Source organism: Onychostruthus taczanowskii, unplaced genomic scaffold, assembly GCF_017590055.1.
Source record: "Onychostruthus taczanowskii isolate IOZ18803 unplaced genomic scaffold, ASM1759005v1 scaffold63, whole genome shotgun sequence".
Lineage (NCBI taxonomy): Eukaryota > Metazoa > Chordata > Aves > Passeriformes > Passeridae > Onychostruthus > Onychostruthus taczanowskii.
The window spans coordinates 73,907-88,563 of NW_024504012.1; the positions used below are offsets into that span (position 1 = coordinate 73,907).

The 14,657-nt window shown below is 41.6% G+C and overlaps 1 protein-coding gene across 4 annotated transcripts in view; it reads right to left on the reverse strand.

The window, feature by feature from the left end:
- Window positions 1-4,037: 4,037 nt before the first annotated feature.
- The window catches only part of LOC121344292 (BMP/retinoic acid-inducible neural-specific protein 3), a 180,382-nt gene continuing 169,762 nt past the window's right edge, over window positions 4,038-14,657 (reverse strand). For 3 of the 4 annotated variants that reach the window (XM_041420111.1, XM_041420112.1, XM_041420113.1), the window contains one exon: window positions 4,038-5,504. In XM_041420111.1, the coding sequence (XP_041276045.1) occupies window positions 4,388-5,504 (1,117 nt within the window). In that variant the 3' untranslated portion in view covers window positions 4,038-4,387. Of the gene's footprint in view, window positions 5,544-14,657 lie in introns of all 4 variants that reach the window. The other variant, XM_041420110.1, reaches the window with a different exon arrangement.

Consider the following 14,657-nt stretch of genomic DNA (forward strand, 5'->3'; position numbering starts at 1 on the left):
TCTGGAGTAGATTTGGTGCTTAGAGAATGAAGCTGAGTGAATAGACCCCAAAGTCAGCCTTGCAGTCCCACAGACTGCCCTGCTGGGCCCCCATGAGTCCTGAACATCAGCATTAACACTGCCCTGGCTCTGGTGTTGAGATCTCCCAGCACTGACTCTCACTAAAAAGTAGCCACGACGTTCCTTGTATCCAAACCTCATCACACCCAGGGAGATCTTGGCCTCTGCTTTTAGCTGTACCGAAGCATACAAGCTCTTTGCTTGGTTAAAAGCCCACTCAAATGAGATCTTGGTTCCTTTCCTCTCTCTACTTTTCCCTGGCTTCCCCCTTGCACTCCAGCCCCCTTGGCAGGCGCTTTGGCTGCAGCATCCAGGGGTGTTCCCAAGGGAGGCACAGCAGCTCCGATTCTGTCCCCTACCTGCCAAAGAAATGATGGCTGGTGCATTGTAAAACACTGATCCTTCCCCACATCCCCTTTTCCTGCTTGCTGCCAGCACAGCAGAGAGGAGGGTGTGGATCACTTTTCTTCCCCATGACATTTTTTTGTCCCTGGAAAACATGCTGCACTTCCACAGAAAAGACCTTCAGGCAGTTGTAGCCCCCTCCTGCATCCTCCATCCTCCTTCCTGCACAAACTGCCTACTCAGCCTGGGAAAACTGACTTTTTTTGGCTTTTGTCTCTTTGCTGACTTGAGGTGTCAGACTGCCAAATAAGCACTTTCACAAGAAATGCAGTCAGCATATGCGTACCTTTGGAAACAAAGGCCCTCACTCAAATTTTGGGAAGAAACACCCTGAAATGACTACACCTCTCTCTACCTTCAGCCAGTAGGATATGAACTCATTTTCTTCCTGCCTATATTTTTTTTCAGCAAGCAATGAAAGAAATGAGAGTTCATTATGTCTGAGTATGATTCCATTCAGCCTCTGTATTCTGAATTTTGTCACCCAGAGACTTAGATCTGTCTGGGAAACCTAGTTCTGGTTCCCAGATAGTGATAAGGGGGCCCATCCCTACTGCAGTCTCTTCCCACAATAGAATTTATAGACATTAGCCTGGCTCCCACACCTCAGACATGATCTGAACTGGATTTGCTTGGAAAATAGTGTTAGAAGAGTTCTTTATCAGACAGGCCTTCACTGAATCAAGATGGTGACTGTGTTCTAATTAACAAATACCTGGTGATTGTACCTGTAGTCACTGGAATTTGTTCTGAATATTGTCCTGAGCTGTCATTGTGCTGTTCCATGGGTGCAGTACCCAGGCAGTGACAGGACAAGGGTGAGTGGCTTTAAATAGAAGTGTACATTTAGATTGGGTATTGGGAGGAAATCCTTCCCTGTGAGGGTGGGCAGGCCCTGGCACAGGGTGCTCAGGGAGGCTGTGTCTGTCCCTGGATCCCTAGCAGTGTCCCAGGCCAGGTTGGTCAGTACTTGGAGTAACCTGGGCTATGGGAAGGTGTCCCTTCCCATGGCAGGGGTGGCACTGGATGGGCTTTAAGGTCCCTCCCAGCCCAAATAAGTCTGGATTTCCATGGTTCTGTGATTCTCTATTTCCATCCTTTCCATGCTTTGTTGTTTTTTGAGGTTTTTTTCCAGTTTATGATGGCAGGAAATAACAGCATTGGTGAATGCGAGCAGAAAGCACCAGAATCTGATCACTCCAAATATCTGCAATGCTCAAATGGAAAAGAGTACACATGGATGTAACCACAGACCTTTCTTCTCCACCCTTGGGTTCATATCTTGTTACAAAACTTTCTTATGGATCAAGTTGTTTGCTGATTGGGCTTATCCAGACTCATCTTTTTCTAAAAAAAATATCCTGAACTTCTTTTTTTTGAGAACACAAAGTTTCCAATTGGGAAAAAAAGTGTCAAAAGGGAAATGTTGTCTCCTGTTTGAGAACCAGATAAACTTGTGCCCTTTTTTTCCCTCACTATATTCTTACAGGGTATTTTTTCCTATCATATTTATCTTTATAGAATCCAGTTCTGGTAAAATAGAAACTCTCCCTCTTCCATGAGCTTACAAGTTCCAAAATCTGAGTAGTGGGCTAGGAAATCTGGCACAAAACTGGTGAGTAATGACAGGAGGTTTGCACTACTCCAGTCCAACACATTGAATGTGTTGTGTAATAATTAAATGATGTCCCACTTTTGGGGCTTCTTCTGATCTGTATCTTCTATTACAGATATCGTTCTGCACAGTGAAGAACTTTAAATCTTGGCAGAGAAAGATATGTAAAAAAACCCCCACAACTCGGCCAAGAAAGAAAAAATAGTCATGGGGAAAAATCTTAAGAAGGAGGATTCACTTGTTTGAAAAGACTACACAAGGTACTTCGTAAAATCCAACTGTCTAATTTTGCAAGTTATAATAGTTGCCAAAGGCATAACAAAAGAGCAAAATAAAGACTTGAAGATGAAAACAGGAATACTCAGAATTTTAACTAGGGAGATCTTACTAATGCAAGAGCAAGCCAAAATCTGGACATGTAGAAGAGGAGCTGAGATACATTATTTATCACCAAAAGAAAGCTGTAAGTTGAAGACAAACAGGAATTCTTCCAGAGATTAATTTCTCCAGCAACAACAACCAAAACAAACCAAAAAAACCAACAAACAAAAAACAAGGGGGGAAAAATAATTGTTAATTTTAGCTGTGAGTGACTTGTTAGTATAGGACATATAAGGAATTATCCAAATGGTGGCAGTGAAACAATAAAGCAGATAAATATTTACAAGAGTCAAGGAGAGAGAGGAATCACTAAGGAAAAGATTTCCCTTGGCAGTGGACTTTCTGAAGAGTTTCTGCCCTTGTATTTTAGCTTGTCTACATTCACTACAAGGTGTTTTCTCTGTGTTGCTGGGATCTTGCTGGAAGTGAGCAGTGCATCTTAGATTAGGCTGAATTCAAATGACACTGTAATACAACAAATTGAAATTAATAAAGTGAATTTTGTCAGAGTCCAGCTGAATTAAAATTGTGTATGAATGAAATGGGGGTTTTTGCTTTATGTGCTTGCCCATAAAATATCTTTCTTTATGTAATTCCTTCCCATTTAAAAAATACAAATTGACTTTTAAGTCCGTGACACAGATTCAGAATGAATGTGAGGAGGGACTACTAAACCATTTTGTATCAATTTCCTTCATTTTACCCTGCATTTACTAATGGGCACCTCTGACAATCCAGACAATTGTTCTGTTCTCTTGCAAGAGGCAGCAAAAGCTTCTTGTGAGTCCCAGGTTCTGCTGTCTCAGATGTGCTTTTTATCTGCTGGGAATGTCAAACAGCAAAGAACCTAATTCTGATCCACAGACATTCACATTTAATTAATTTCAGGAATTGATAATGTTTAATTAATGACTTGCACTGGCAGCTTTATAAACTGGATTTCTTGTATCTGTAAAAGGGGAGGTTTTTTTAAAAAACTGAAAATTCTTGCTGAAAAGAATGGAAAAAACACCTATCTACTAAACATCTGCATTGGCAGGGAAATTTTTAATATCCATTTGAATCTAAGCAGCATGGCTGTACTTGAGTGAGCAGTTCAAAACAGAGAATTCTGAATATTATAGTGTGTGCATTTGGGAGGAGGCAACGTTTACATATGCTTGATTCTTTTGGTAAATATGCAAAGCAAAGGATCAAGGGCATTGAAAAGCATTTTGGTCATTTGCAGACAGCCTCTCACCTGTCTCCTGTAGAGCTAATGCAGCCTTGCACTGCTGTGCATCCCTCTCCTGCACATCCTAAAACATCCTAAACTCCCTGGGGTCACGTTGAGCACCTTGGAAAGCACAAGCCTCAAGTGGAGCAATGCTACAGTGGTCACTTCAGCCCAGCATGAACTCCTAGATCCACATCCTAAAATTAAAATATCCCATGACTTTGAATTTTGACAGTTTATCTTAAAATCTGGACTCAATCTCTTCTCTTTGCCTACCCTCCTGAGTTCAACACACACAAAAGTGTATCAAAGTTACTACTTTTGTGTAAGAAAAAAGAATCCCACAGCGTTTCTTTGTAATAACTGTTCAGCTACAAAATTTTATTGGTCTCCTTCTATGTTCCCTCTAGAGGATGTAATGCACAAAAGCATTGCCACGGAACATATAAAATTACAAATGAAATTTATTGTAAAAAGTAGAATGTCTTCTAGACTGGTGTCAGTATTTATTTCATTCATAAACCAAAACTGCAGGTATAATATATTCATTGTCAGCAAGTTCATGTGTGTAAATTGCCATCCAACAGTATTGACTGATATAAGACAGATATTGAAAAGACAATTTAAATTTACTCTTCCAAACATAAACTGTTCCACAAAAGCACTGTAAAAACTCCTTCAAAGTTTTGTGTTGTGCTTCACATTTATGGTTAACTACATAATTTGGTTGTGTCATAATCCACTGTGTTTGGCAATTTGGCATTAAAGGCCTGCAAAGCAGATTGGATCCTCACCACTTCACTGGTAGACAGTTTGAGTCTATGACGGAGCAAGCAAGAGAAGAGGTCCAGACGACGTTGGCCGGGTGGAGAGAGTTTATTTACACGGTCCCGAATCTCCAACAGCTGCAAAAGTGCTGAGTCCTGTGAGCCCTGAGTGTAGGGGTAGTCCAGCTGCAAAATCAAGTCTCGGATTGCTTCTGGGTCGAAGTGCATGCTGTAGCCAAACACTTGGATGTTGTTGATTTTCATGTAGCCCAGATTTCTTGAGGGATCAATAAATTCCAGGGGTTCGTAGTAGATGCTCTCGTTGCCATTTGGACCGTTCGACTTTATTCGACTCCTCAAATAGATGTGCACAGTTTCAAAAAATGTCTTCCACTTGTTGCCCAGAGTCAGCGTCCAGTTATAGCACTGAAGGGGTAAGTCCAGCTTAGTCCGCTCCCAGTCTGGGAAATTATTTTCATTCACAGGCATAAACCAGCTCTCAGAGTGGCTGCCCCCAAAAGGGTTGATATAAACAGCAAGGACGGGCTCTAAGGTGCTGTTCTTAGTCAGGCAAATTTGCAGAGAGAGGCCCAGTATCATGTGGACCAGGCTGGACTTGTACTTGTTGCTCTTGAGAGTCAGGAGCATCCTCTTGCGCCACGAGGGGTCGAACCAGCTGTTGAGGCGCATGTCGTTGCTGATGAAAATGGCGTGCACCTCGATCCTCCGGTCCGTCTTCTGCAGCAAATACTTCATCTCCAGGTCCTGCAGGTCCGTCTCGAAGCCGATGTAGTGCTCGGTGGAGTCGGCCACCTCGGGCTTGCAGAGGCCCTGGCTCAGCATGTAGCCGGCGTTGCAGCTCCCGCAGCGCGTGCGGTTGTCGGGCGCGCAGCTCAGGCAGGCGGGGCCGTCGCCCAGCGTGCAGGGCAGCGAGCCGTGGCACGCCACCTGGTCGTTGGGACACGTGCACGTGTGGGTCTCCTCGGAAAAGCTCCCCAGGAGCCCGTTCTCGTTGCAGTACAGGAACGACTGGATGCGGTTCAGCCAGTAGTTGGAAGACCTGCAGCGTGAAAAGAAGTTGTTTTTAACGAGGAGAGGCCTGCACGCAGCAAATATGGCTTTGTTATATTTTATCAGAAAGAGGAAAATAAAGCTGTTTTAGTGTCAGGTTAAGGCACGATAGCATCTGCTGTCAGATAGATGCAGATATAAATTGCCTCTTAACAATGCAAAATCACAAAAGAAAAGTTTCCTTATAAACCCACAGGCATGACAGGAACATTTAGTTCAGGTATTTGCTTTCTCTGCGTCTCTGTCAAGGAAGCCTGACAAAGAACCATTTTCTATGACTGTCTTCAGATTAACATCTTGAAATCCTACGCAGCTGAGATTATTTTTGTGTGTTCGATTTGACCAAAGAAGAGTTTAGTGTGTATCTAATTGTCTACAACTCTACTGTCTCTCTATTCCATTATGAAGATTTTTTTCTTTTCTAGCTGGAGCTGCATTGATTTACAGACAGTGAGCCAAAATTCTTTCCTAGAATAGCAACAGGTCCCCACTCCCCACCTAAAGAGATTCTTTAGATGACTTTCAGCACTACAGTATCTCTACAGGAAGCCATGCATGAGCATGTTGTGTTTACTTTTCATCTCTGGGGACAAAATTAAAAGATCACTTTAATGTTCTTCTGGTCATCTCATTTTGGTTTCACTAGGAAGAACAGTTAATGTCCTACATCACACTGGGAAAACATACTGAAACCAACAGTTTAGACTGATGAGGCACATCCACTAGAAGAATGACAACAGGAAGAGCAGAGCTACATGGAAATAGTCAGAAAAATTATTTTCTTTGTATTTTTCCACTCTTATTATTCCCAGCAATGCACAGTTTAAAGAACTTGTTTTGTCTGCTGCAATCAGATCTGTTGTTGCCACATGAATGATGATGGTTGCACAGTTTCTTCCCCTTTCATTACATTGTTTTGGAGAGAAAATGCAAGACCCTCATTTATTCCTGACTGACTTTTAAGTCACATCTGAATTTGCCTCAAGAAGAAATCCATGGCATCTCAAATTCTGGTATTTTAGAAACATGAAATAAATAAAAGTAAACATGAAATAAAGTTCAGTTAAAAATATGCTGGCGACTTTTTAAATTTTTCTAATTTTTCCTTTTTTAGGGCAGGAATCTTGGTTGTTCAGGGTTGGGGATTTATATGCCTATAGCTCTAGGTATTTTCTAGAAGCATAAGTAAATATAATAACATGCACAACATGAACATACCTTAGTCTTCTTGGTGCTTATTTAAAAGCCAGCATTAAGCAAAAACATTCTGGGTGAGCCAACCACATTCTGGGTATTCCAACCACAGGGCGTATAAAACATTGTTTTTTTTCTTTATTAATGATGCAATCTGCTATTCTGATGATTATGAGGAACAGAATCTCTAAAGTCACTTCTTTTTTGTTCTCTTTAATGAGCCTACCTTCCTCCTTTTATTTTGTTAGGGAATACAAGCAGCAGTTTAAAAATCAGGATGAAATTACATGCAAATTAAGTAAGTTTCTTTCTATAACTTTAGTTATGTTGTTTGTAACTTAGTATTATCTAGCTTATTTAAACTGCTATGTCTTTGATGATTAGCAGTTGCAAAGAGGTCAACAACTTTAGAGGGAAGGAGGTTATCTCCTTATTCCAGTGAAGTTCAAAACAATAACATTCTAATATTATTGCCTTACTTTGATTTCTCTTTACCTGACTTTCAGCAGAGAGATTTCAAGAAGAATCTGCTTATACCTGTCTTTGATTATTTAACAAATACAGTCTATTTTTAAAAATAAAATCTACTTCCTTATTTAACTGCTTATTTTAAAATTAGTCATTAAGGAATACTGTTACTCGTTGTAAATGTATTGCTTTCAGTGGAGAAAATTAAGTAAATTATGCAAAAGTACATAAAATGTGGGTGATACCTACTTTATTTAAGCCACTCGTCCTTAATTGGGTAAATTCACACTGGCACGTCATTACAAAATCATTCTTTTTCTCCTAGAAAGTCAAGATCAGACAAATTCTGGACCCTGCAGCCGAGGGAGAGGTTTGATTGGAAGCAGACGTGTCCTGCAGGTCACCACCTGGCTGAACAGCTGGTGCAGCTCAGGCTGCACAGCCCCTGTGGGGACAGTGGCAGCTGGGGACAGAGGGGGCTCCAGACAAGGTGAGAGGTGACAGCTCAGGTGCCAGCCTTGCTAACCCTGTGACAAGGGCTTCAAGCATTGCTAGCCTGGGGCTGGAGCTCTAATGGGGGTGGGAAATAAAGCATCCAGGGAGAGAGGCTTTCTAGTGTGGTTTGGAACTTCATAATCCAGTTGGAATTGGATGATCTTTAAGGTCCTTTCCAACCCAAAATGTTCTGTGATTGTGTGATTCATTCTGTGCAGAAAGTGGTGCATCTAGGGGCCCTTCTCTGTGCCTGGACATGGATGTGTGTGGGAAACAGGCAGATTTAGACACACTTCCAGTACTGTGACTTCCTCAATACCACAGAGGTGTGGTGGATGGACAGAGAGTCCTTGGAGAAATCAGACAGAAGGGGAACATTTGCACTCCCCCCAAAAAGAAGCCTATAGAACTAAACCAAAATTTCACTACTGAACAAGCAATGCACTGGTCAGGATCTCCAGGGAAGGGATGAGAGCAGAGTACAGTGAGAAGGGCACTGTCAGAATCTTTACAAGCCGTAAGATAAAAGGAAATGGATGAAGCCTCCCTGAATTCAGAGAATCACTGGGTTGGTAGAGACCTTCATGATCATCGAGTCCAACCCATGCCCCAACACCTCAACTAAACCATGGAACCGGGTGCTACATCCAGGCTTTTCTTAAACACATCCAGGAATGGTGACTCCATCACCTCCCTGGGCAGATCATTCCAGAACTTTATCACTCAGAACCAACTGGAGAAAGAACATGACCACAGGTGCCCTGAGCAAGGCTTGAAAGAGCTCTTCAATTACCCTTTTAACAAAAAAAAATTATTATTTGATTTGAAAAATTACACATGCTGGCCTGATGAGTTAGTTTTCCAAACACTGGGGTGTAGAACCAGCTTCCAAAGCTCCTGAAACCAGCAAGAATAGTCCTAGTCACTCCACTGAGCTTCAAATACAAATGGAATGCTTGAAATACTTGTGTCTTCCTCATCGTGAAAAGTTGTGTGATAATTTACAAGCAAAAGCTATTTCTGGTCATTCACACACTTGAAATCACTACTTTACTGTAGAAGTAAATTTTTAGTTTAATTAAATATGATACTTTGTAAATACAGGATACTTCTCAAATTTTATGACAAATTACACCTTCCTAGAATTTTTTTGCAATTTTTAAACTCCTTTTGTTTATTAATATCAAGTCATTGAAAGCAACCTTTCAAAACCAACACAAAAGTACAAAAGAATTGCTAAATCTGGACAGAATTCCTATGAAAACATGAATATGATTGTCCTGTTAGTGGAAAACCTGTTGTCTCTATAGGAAATAGTTCATCAAGCCACTGCTCTGACTTATGGACACTGAGCCAGGTAACCCTTCCAAATCCCAAACTACTGCCTTTTAGTTAAGACCCCAAAACTGGGTCTCATTCTTCTGGGGTTTGAATCTCACCATTGACTGCTCACAAAAATCACACCTCCCAGGGAAGAACAATTCCTCCCTTCTTATTAATAACAATAAGAATTCCTGCTTCCTTATTCCTCCTTGTCTGATCAAATATGTCAATGTGAAAATACCTGGAGGTGCACGACAATATTCCACAAATTTTCTCAGTTCTTAAAATTTACTTGAAAGCAGATTGTTAACTAATTCTGCTTCAATGACAACTTCTGCTCCAACTTCCACTCATTTCCTACTCTGCTACAAGCTCAGGCTACTGTTGCAGGATGAAGAGACTCCTGTGGTTAAATCTGCTGCCCCATAAACTGCACCAGCTTTCAGCTGGAATGCTTGCAGGGGACAGAAAGCCTGCCAGATAATCTCACTTTTACACAAGAATGATAAAAAATATGATAATCCTAGGGAAGTTAATGCAGCAATTAACACCAGCCAAGTTTCTGATGAGAATCTTAATGACAGACATAAATCATAATTCTGAAGCGCATTTAAAATATTTTGTGATTTTTTTTTTCTTACTATGAAAAAACCTTTCGCTTAAAAACAGGATTATTTTTACTAGAGCAGTTGCAAGCTTAATCCAAACCACATGCCTATTCCTGTTCAGTACACTGTAACATTAAATGTAAGAACAAAGCACTATGGTCACCCTATAGAATAGCTGGAGCAAGTATTTAATCATGATATGACACTTTTACCTCCTTCTCTGCCTCACTAAGTGCTTAACATCTGTTGTACATCAGATGGCTCAGTAGCAGATGATGAGTACTCAGTGAGGCAGATGCTAAGTAAAAAAATGAAGACAATTTAACAAGAAGAGGAGAGGCAGTAAAATACCCATTACCTACTTTCCCCTTCTTTGGAGGCCAAGTCCAGTATAAATCTGTGAGACAGCAACATCAGCTCCAAATGCACTTACAGCCATCCCTACAACGTCCTGCTCTGGATCAGGTGGATTTACATCTTGAGAAGGACAAAGCAGACCACAAGTACTTTGTTTCTGTGCTGTGATTCAAAACAACAGTAATGGATGCTTAATTTGATAATGGTCTTTTATGAGAATGTTGTTTTCTTCTAGGAATAATCAGGGTAAAACTACCAACTGCACAGTAGCCAGGACAGCAGTGAGTAATCATAGAATCACAGAACCACAGAATGGTTTGGGTGGGGAGGGAGCTTAAAGCTCATCCAGCACCACCCCCTGCCGTGGGCAGGGACACCTCCCACTAGCCCAGGGTGCTCCAAGCCCTGTCCAGCCTGGCCTTGGGCACTGCCAGGGATCCAGGGACAGCCACAGCTTCTCTGGACACCCTGTGCCAGGGCCTCACCAACCTCACAAAGAATTCCTTCCTAATAATTAATCTAGCCTGTCCTCTGGCAGTGAGTAGCTATTCCTCCTTGTCCTGTCACTCCATCCCTTGTGAACAGCCTCCCTCTTTCTTTCCTGTGGGCTCCCTTCAGGCACAGTGAGGTCATCCTAAAGCTTCTCCTCTCCAGGCTGAACAATCCCAGCTCTCCCATCCTTTCCTCCCAGCAGAGCTACTCCATCCTTCTGACCATCCTGGTGCCTCCCCTGGGCTCTCTGCAGCAGCTCCAGCTCCTCCCTGTGCTGGGGCAGCTCTGCAGGTGGGGTCTCAGCTGAGCCCAGGGGCAGAATCCCCCTGCCCTGCTGCCCAGGCTGGGGGCTCAGCCCAGGGCAGGGCTTCAGGGCTGGGGCAGCTCCAGCTCTCACCCCCAGCACTCCCAAGTCCTTCTCCCAGGGCTGCTCCATCTGCTCCTCCCAGCCTGGGCTGATCCCGGGGTTGCCTGACCAGCCCTTGTTAAACCTCCTGGGGTTCCCAGGGTCACTTCTGGAGCTTGTCCAGGTCCCTCTGGATGTCACCCTGTCCTTCAGGGGTGTCACTGCACCCTCAGCTTGGTGTCACCTGCAAACCTGCTGAGGGTGGCCTCAATCCCTCTGTCATTAGAAGGTTGAATGTTTTTAGTTTATTCAGCCCCACAAAATTACCCACCACTGAAATGAATGTGCCTGAAATCACTTTCCTGTGGCTCACGTTACAGGTGAGGCCGTGAGACTCTTGGTGACACTGCAAATCCCACTCCCAAAGATGGCAAAGGGGAGCAGAGCAGCTGCTCTGAATTCAGATCTCACAATTTCACTGCTGCTTTACCTGAGCCAGGAACTGTTAGGCTGACCCAAAGGTCTGGGTTATGTGGGGCATGGTGAACACAAAGAGCAGTGTAAAGTAAGGAAGGACTGTGATACTTTTCTAAATGTATGTAAAGGAAACAGAAACATCTACCTAAGGGATGCCTGCTGGCATACACAGAAAGGATATTAATTAGCTATGGAATTTTAATGGAAATGTTGCCTCCATATGCTGAAATTGCTTCCAGCATTGAAGTGGATACAGTAACTAAAGAAATCTGTCTCAGGGTGAGGATATTTCATGGTGACTGGATGAACCAGGAGCATGCTGCTGGATTATGTTGCTGGGGCTGTACACAATCTAAACTGAATCTACTTTGAATTATGGAGCCAAAATACCTTGTTTTCCCTGTTAATCACATTTAAGGAGAGTCTTTCCAGATCCCCTAGCCCTCGTGCCACCATTCTGCAGCTGTTGCCTGGACCCCTCAGGGCTGGTGCAAAATTAATAATACATGTTCTTCCTTTTAAATTCCACATAGCCTTTATATTATGGGAAGTAGAGGACTTAAGTCCCTACATTAAGTGGTTGAAACATTTTGTATCTCATAGAGAAAACTGCCATGGGTTTCACGATATTTCAAGCTAAACAATATTCTGGCACTAAAACATGTAGTATTTCAGAGGGTGTTTCTACTTGGTCTGTTATGAATTGATTTACAAAGCTTTGTAGTTTTAATTACATTGATGTTACACCCTTATAATTCTCATAGTAAATTTTTTCTAATATGAAATATTTCTGCCACACACACCCCCAAAACAATAATTATTAAGAAAAAAAAATTAAGGTAGTATATCCAGAACTCTTTTGACACAGCCCTAATCATAGTGACCATTGTGGTATTTTTAATTGGGAATCAAACTGCTTTGTAGCACCAAATATTTATGTAAAGGAAGACAAATCATAGACAAGCTTTGAAAGCTTTTACTAAATAATGATCCAAAGTGCAGCAGGGACAAAGGAAATACACAGAAAATTAATTAATGGAGTCAATTGCAGAACAAAAGGAATCAGAGCTGTGAGGAAAAGTAAGAGTTTCCATGTAAAGGAGGAAGAAACTTGCCACACACATGCACAAAACCCCACCAAAATACTCCAGCCAAAAATCTCCAAACCAGCCAACCAATTTGTGCTGCTTGGAGCCTCTCACCTGTTGGGTGTCAATGTCTGTGTGTGCCTGTGTTTGCAGTATTAGATCTGTGAAAAACTGACCTTGGCTCACAGATTAGCCACTCATTTTGTGGAATTTTAGGCAGAATTTTCCAGATGTATGTTAAAGTATTAATGTAAAAAAGAAATATGGAGTTATTATAAGTTATATTATATATATGTTATATTATATAGTTAAATCTATTTAACTAGATGCCTCTCAGGTTAATAAACCCCTTTAGAGCACTAGAAAAGTAACAGCCAACTTTACTGCAATGTAATAATCATTTTTTTGTGTGTGTGAAGGGAAACTGGAGAAACATCACAGTTTTGAAAAAAAACTGAAAACAAACATTGAAATGCCTTTACTTTCACAAGGAGAGGTGAGATGAGGGTGTGATAATGCTGTGTGTATTTCTGTACACAATCCTGGAACAGTTTAGGTTGGGGGGAACCTTTCAGATAATCCAATCCAATCCTCTCCCATGGGCAGGGACACCTTCCACAATCCCAGGTGGCTCCAAGCCCCATCCAACCTGGCCTTGGACACTTCCAGGGATCCAGAGGCAGCCACAGCTTCTCTGGGCACCCTGTGCCAGGGCCTGCCACCCTCATCCTAAAAGGAATTTTTCTTTATGCCCAGTCTAAATCCACCTTCTCTTATCTTAGAACCATTGCCCTTTATCTCCTCACTACAGTTCTTTTTTGAAAGTCTCTCTGCACATTTCATATAAACCCATTCATGTCTCACTCTGTATTGATATTGCCCAGTGTACTTTCCCTGCATTTCTGCCAGATTTTCCCTCCCAGCTGGATTTATTAGCCCCAAAAGATGCTCACATTAATGTAGAGCAAGGGCAGCTCTTTTCTCTGTGTTCAGCAGACCATAAGGTAGAGGTAAAAAAAGAAAGAAGTGAAGGAACACCCTGACTTGGAGAAAGGAGAAAAATTAAATAGGATTCCAAAATGAAAATTCCTTTCACTGAATAATTTAAGATGGAAGTGTAAATGTAGCTAATTGAGGGGTTTCTTTGAATTTTAATATGTATATATAGCAGGCATAAAGCTAATTTCAGTATTTAATCTCTAGGAGGAAGGGAGCCAGGAGCAGCCACTAAGACCAACTGGATTCCCTTGTCAAGATCTTGAGGCCAAAAGCACAATAATAGTCTAAGTTGTTGTGTGACAACAACACTGGCAACAATAACAAGATGTACCAGCAGCTCTAGTAGACACTAGAAATTCTAGAATTAATAAAAAAGTAGCCTTGACTGAAAGCTCTCTGTATATAATGCAGCAGATCACAAAATCTATTGAAGGTGAGAGCAGAAGGCTGTGTGTTTTAACTTCAGATAGGAGGAAGGAGCCTCCACGTTTTTGGAGTATTTTCTTCAAAATAGGAGTAAAATAGGAAGTTCAGAGACTGGAGATAATTTCTGAGCTAAAGCCTTTCAATGTACTGTAGGATAATCAAAAATGAAGCAAAAGGGCAATTGGTAGGGTTACTGAACCATAACAGACCCACCAAAACCCCACTGCTGACAGCAGCATCCAAAGTTTTAATCATGGTAAGGGGTAAATCTGGATGGGAAATGAGCTTTAGCACCAGAAAAAGCAGCCATCAATTCCAGACTTTTTGGAATTAAACCTCATTATTCCCGGTAAAATCAGAGCCTCATTAACAGCCGTTAGCAGAGAGGCAAGTCCATGATTACATCTGCGAAGCTGGTACAAGACCATTACATCTTCTCATTTTCTTATTGATTTTGAGACAGGACATTTAGTCCTATTTTAGGCATCTTATTCGCAGACACAAATAACTGAAATAAAATAAAATAAACAGCAAATAAATAAATAAATGAAAATCTGTTTCTGCAAAGTTTGTGGCAGCTATAAATGTGGAGCTGGGGAAAATCTGCTTTTATTCCTGGCTTATTTCTCTGTGATGATGGTTATGGACCAGTCACTTGCTCTTTCCTTTGAAAACAATCTTTATTTTTTCCCTGCTGTTTCCTATTTGGATTATAAATGTAGTTATCCCTAAAAGCTACTGTAATATAAACAGCAACAATCTGTCATTTTCTTCCATTGTGCAGAACCAGAAGGATTACAACAAAGCAAGAATCTCCCAGACAAGAGTAATGGTCTTAATTAAAGAATACAAAACTCAGTTCTGTGTTC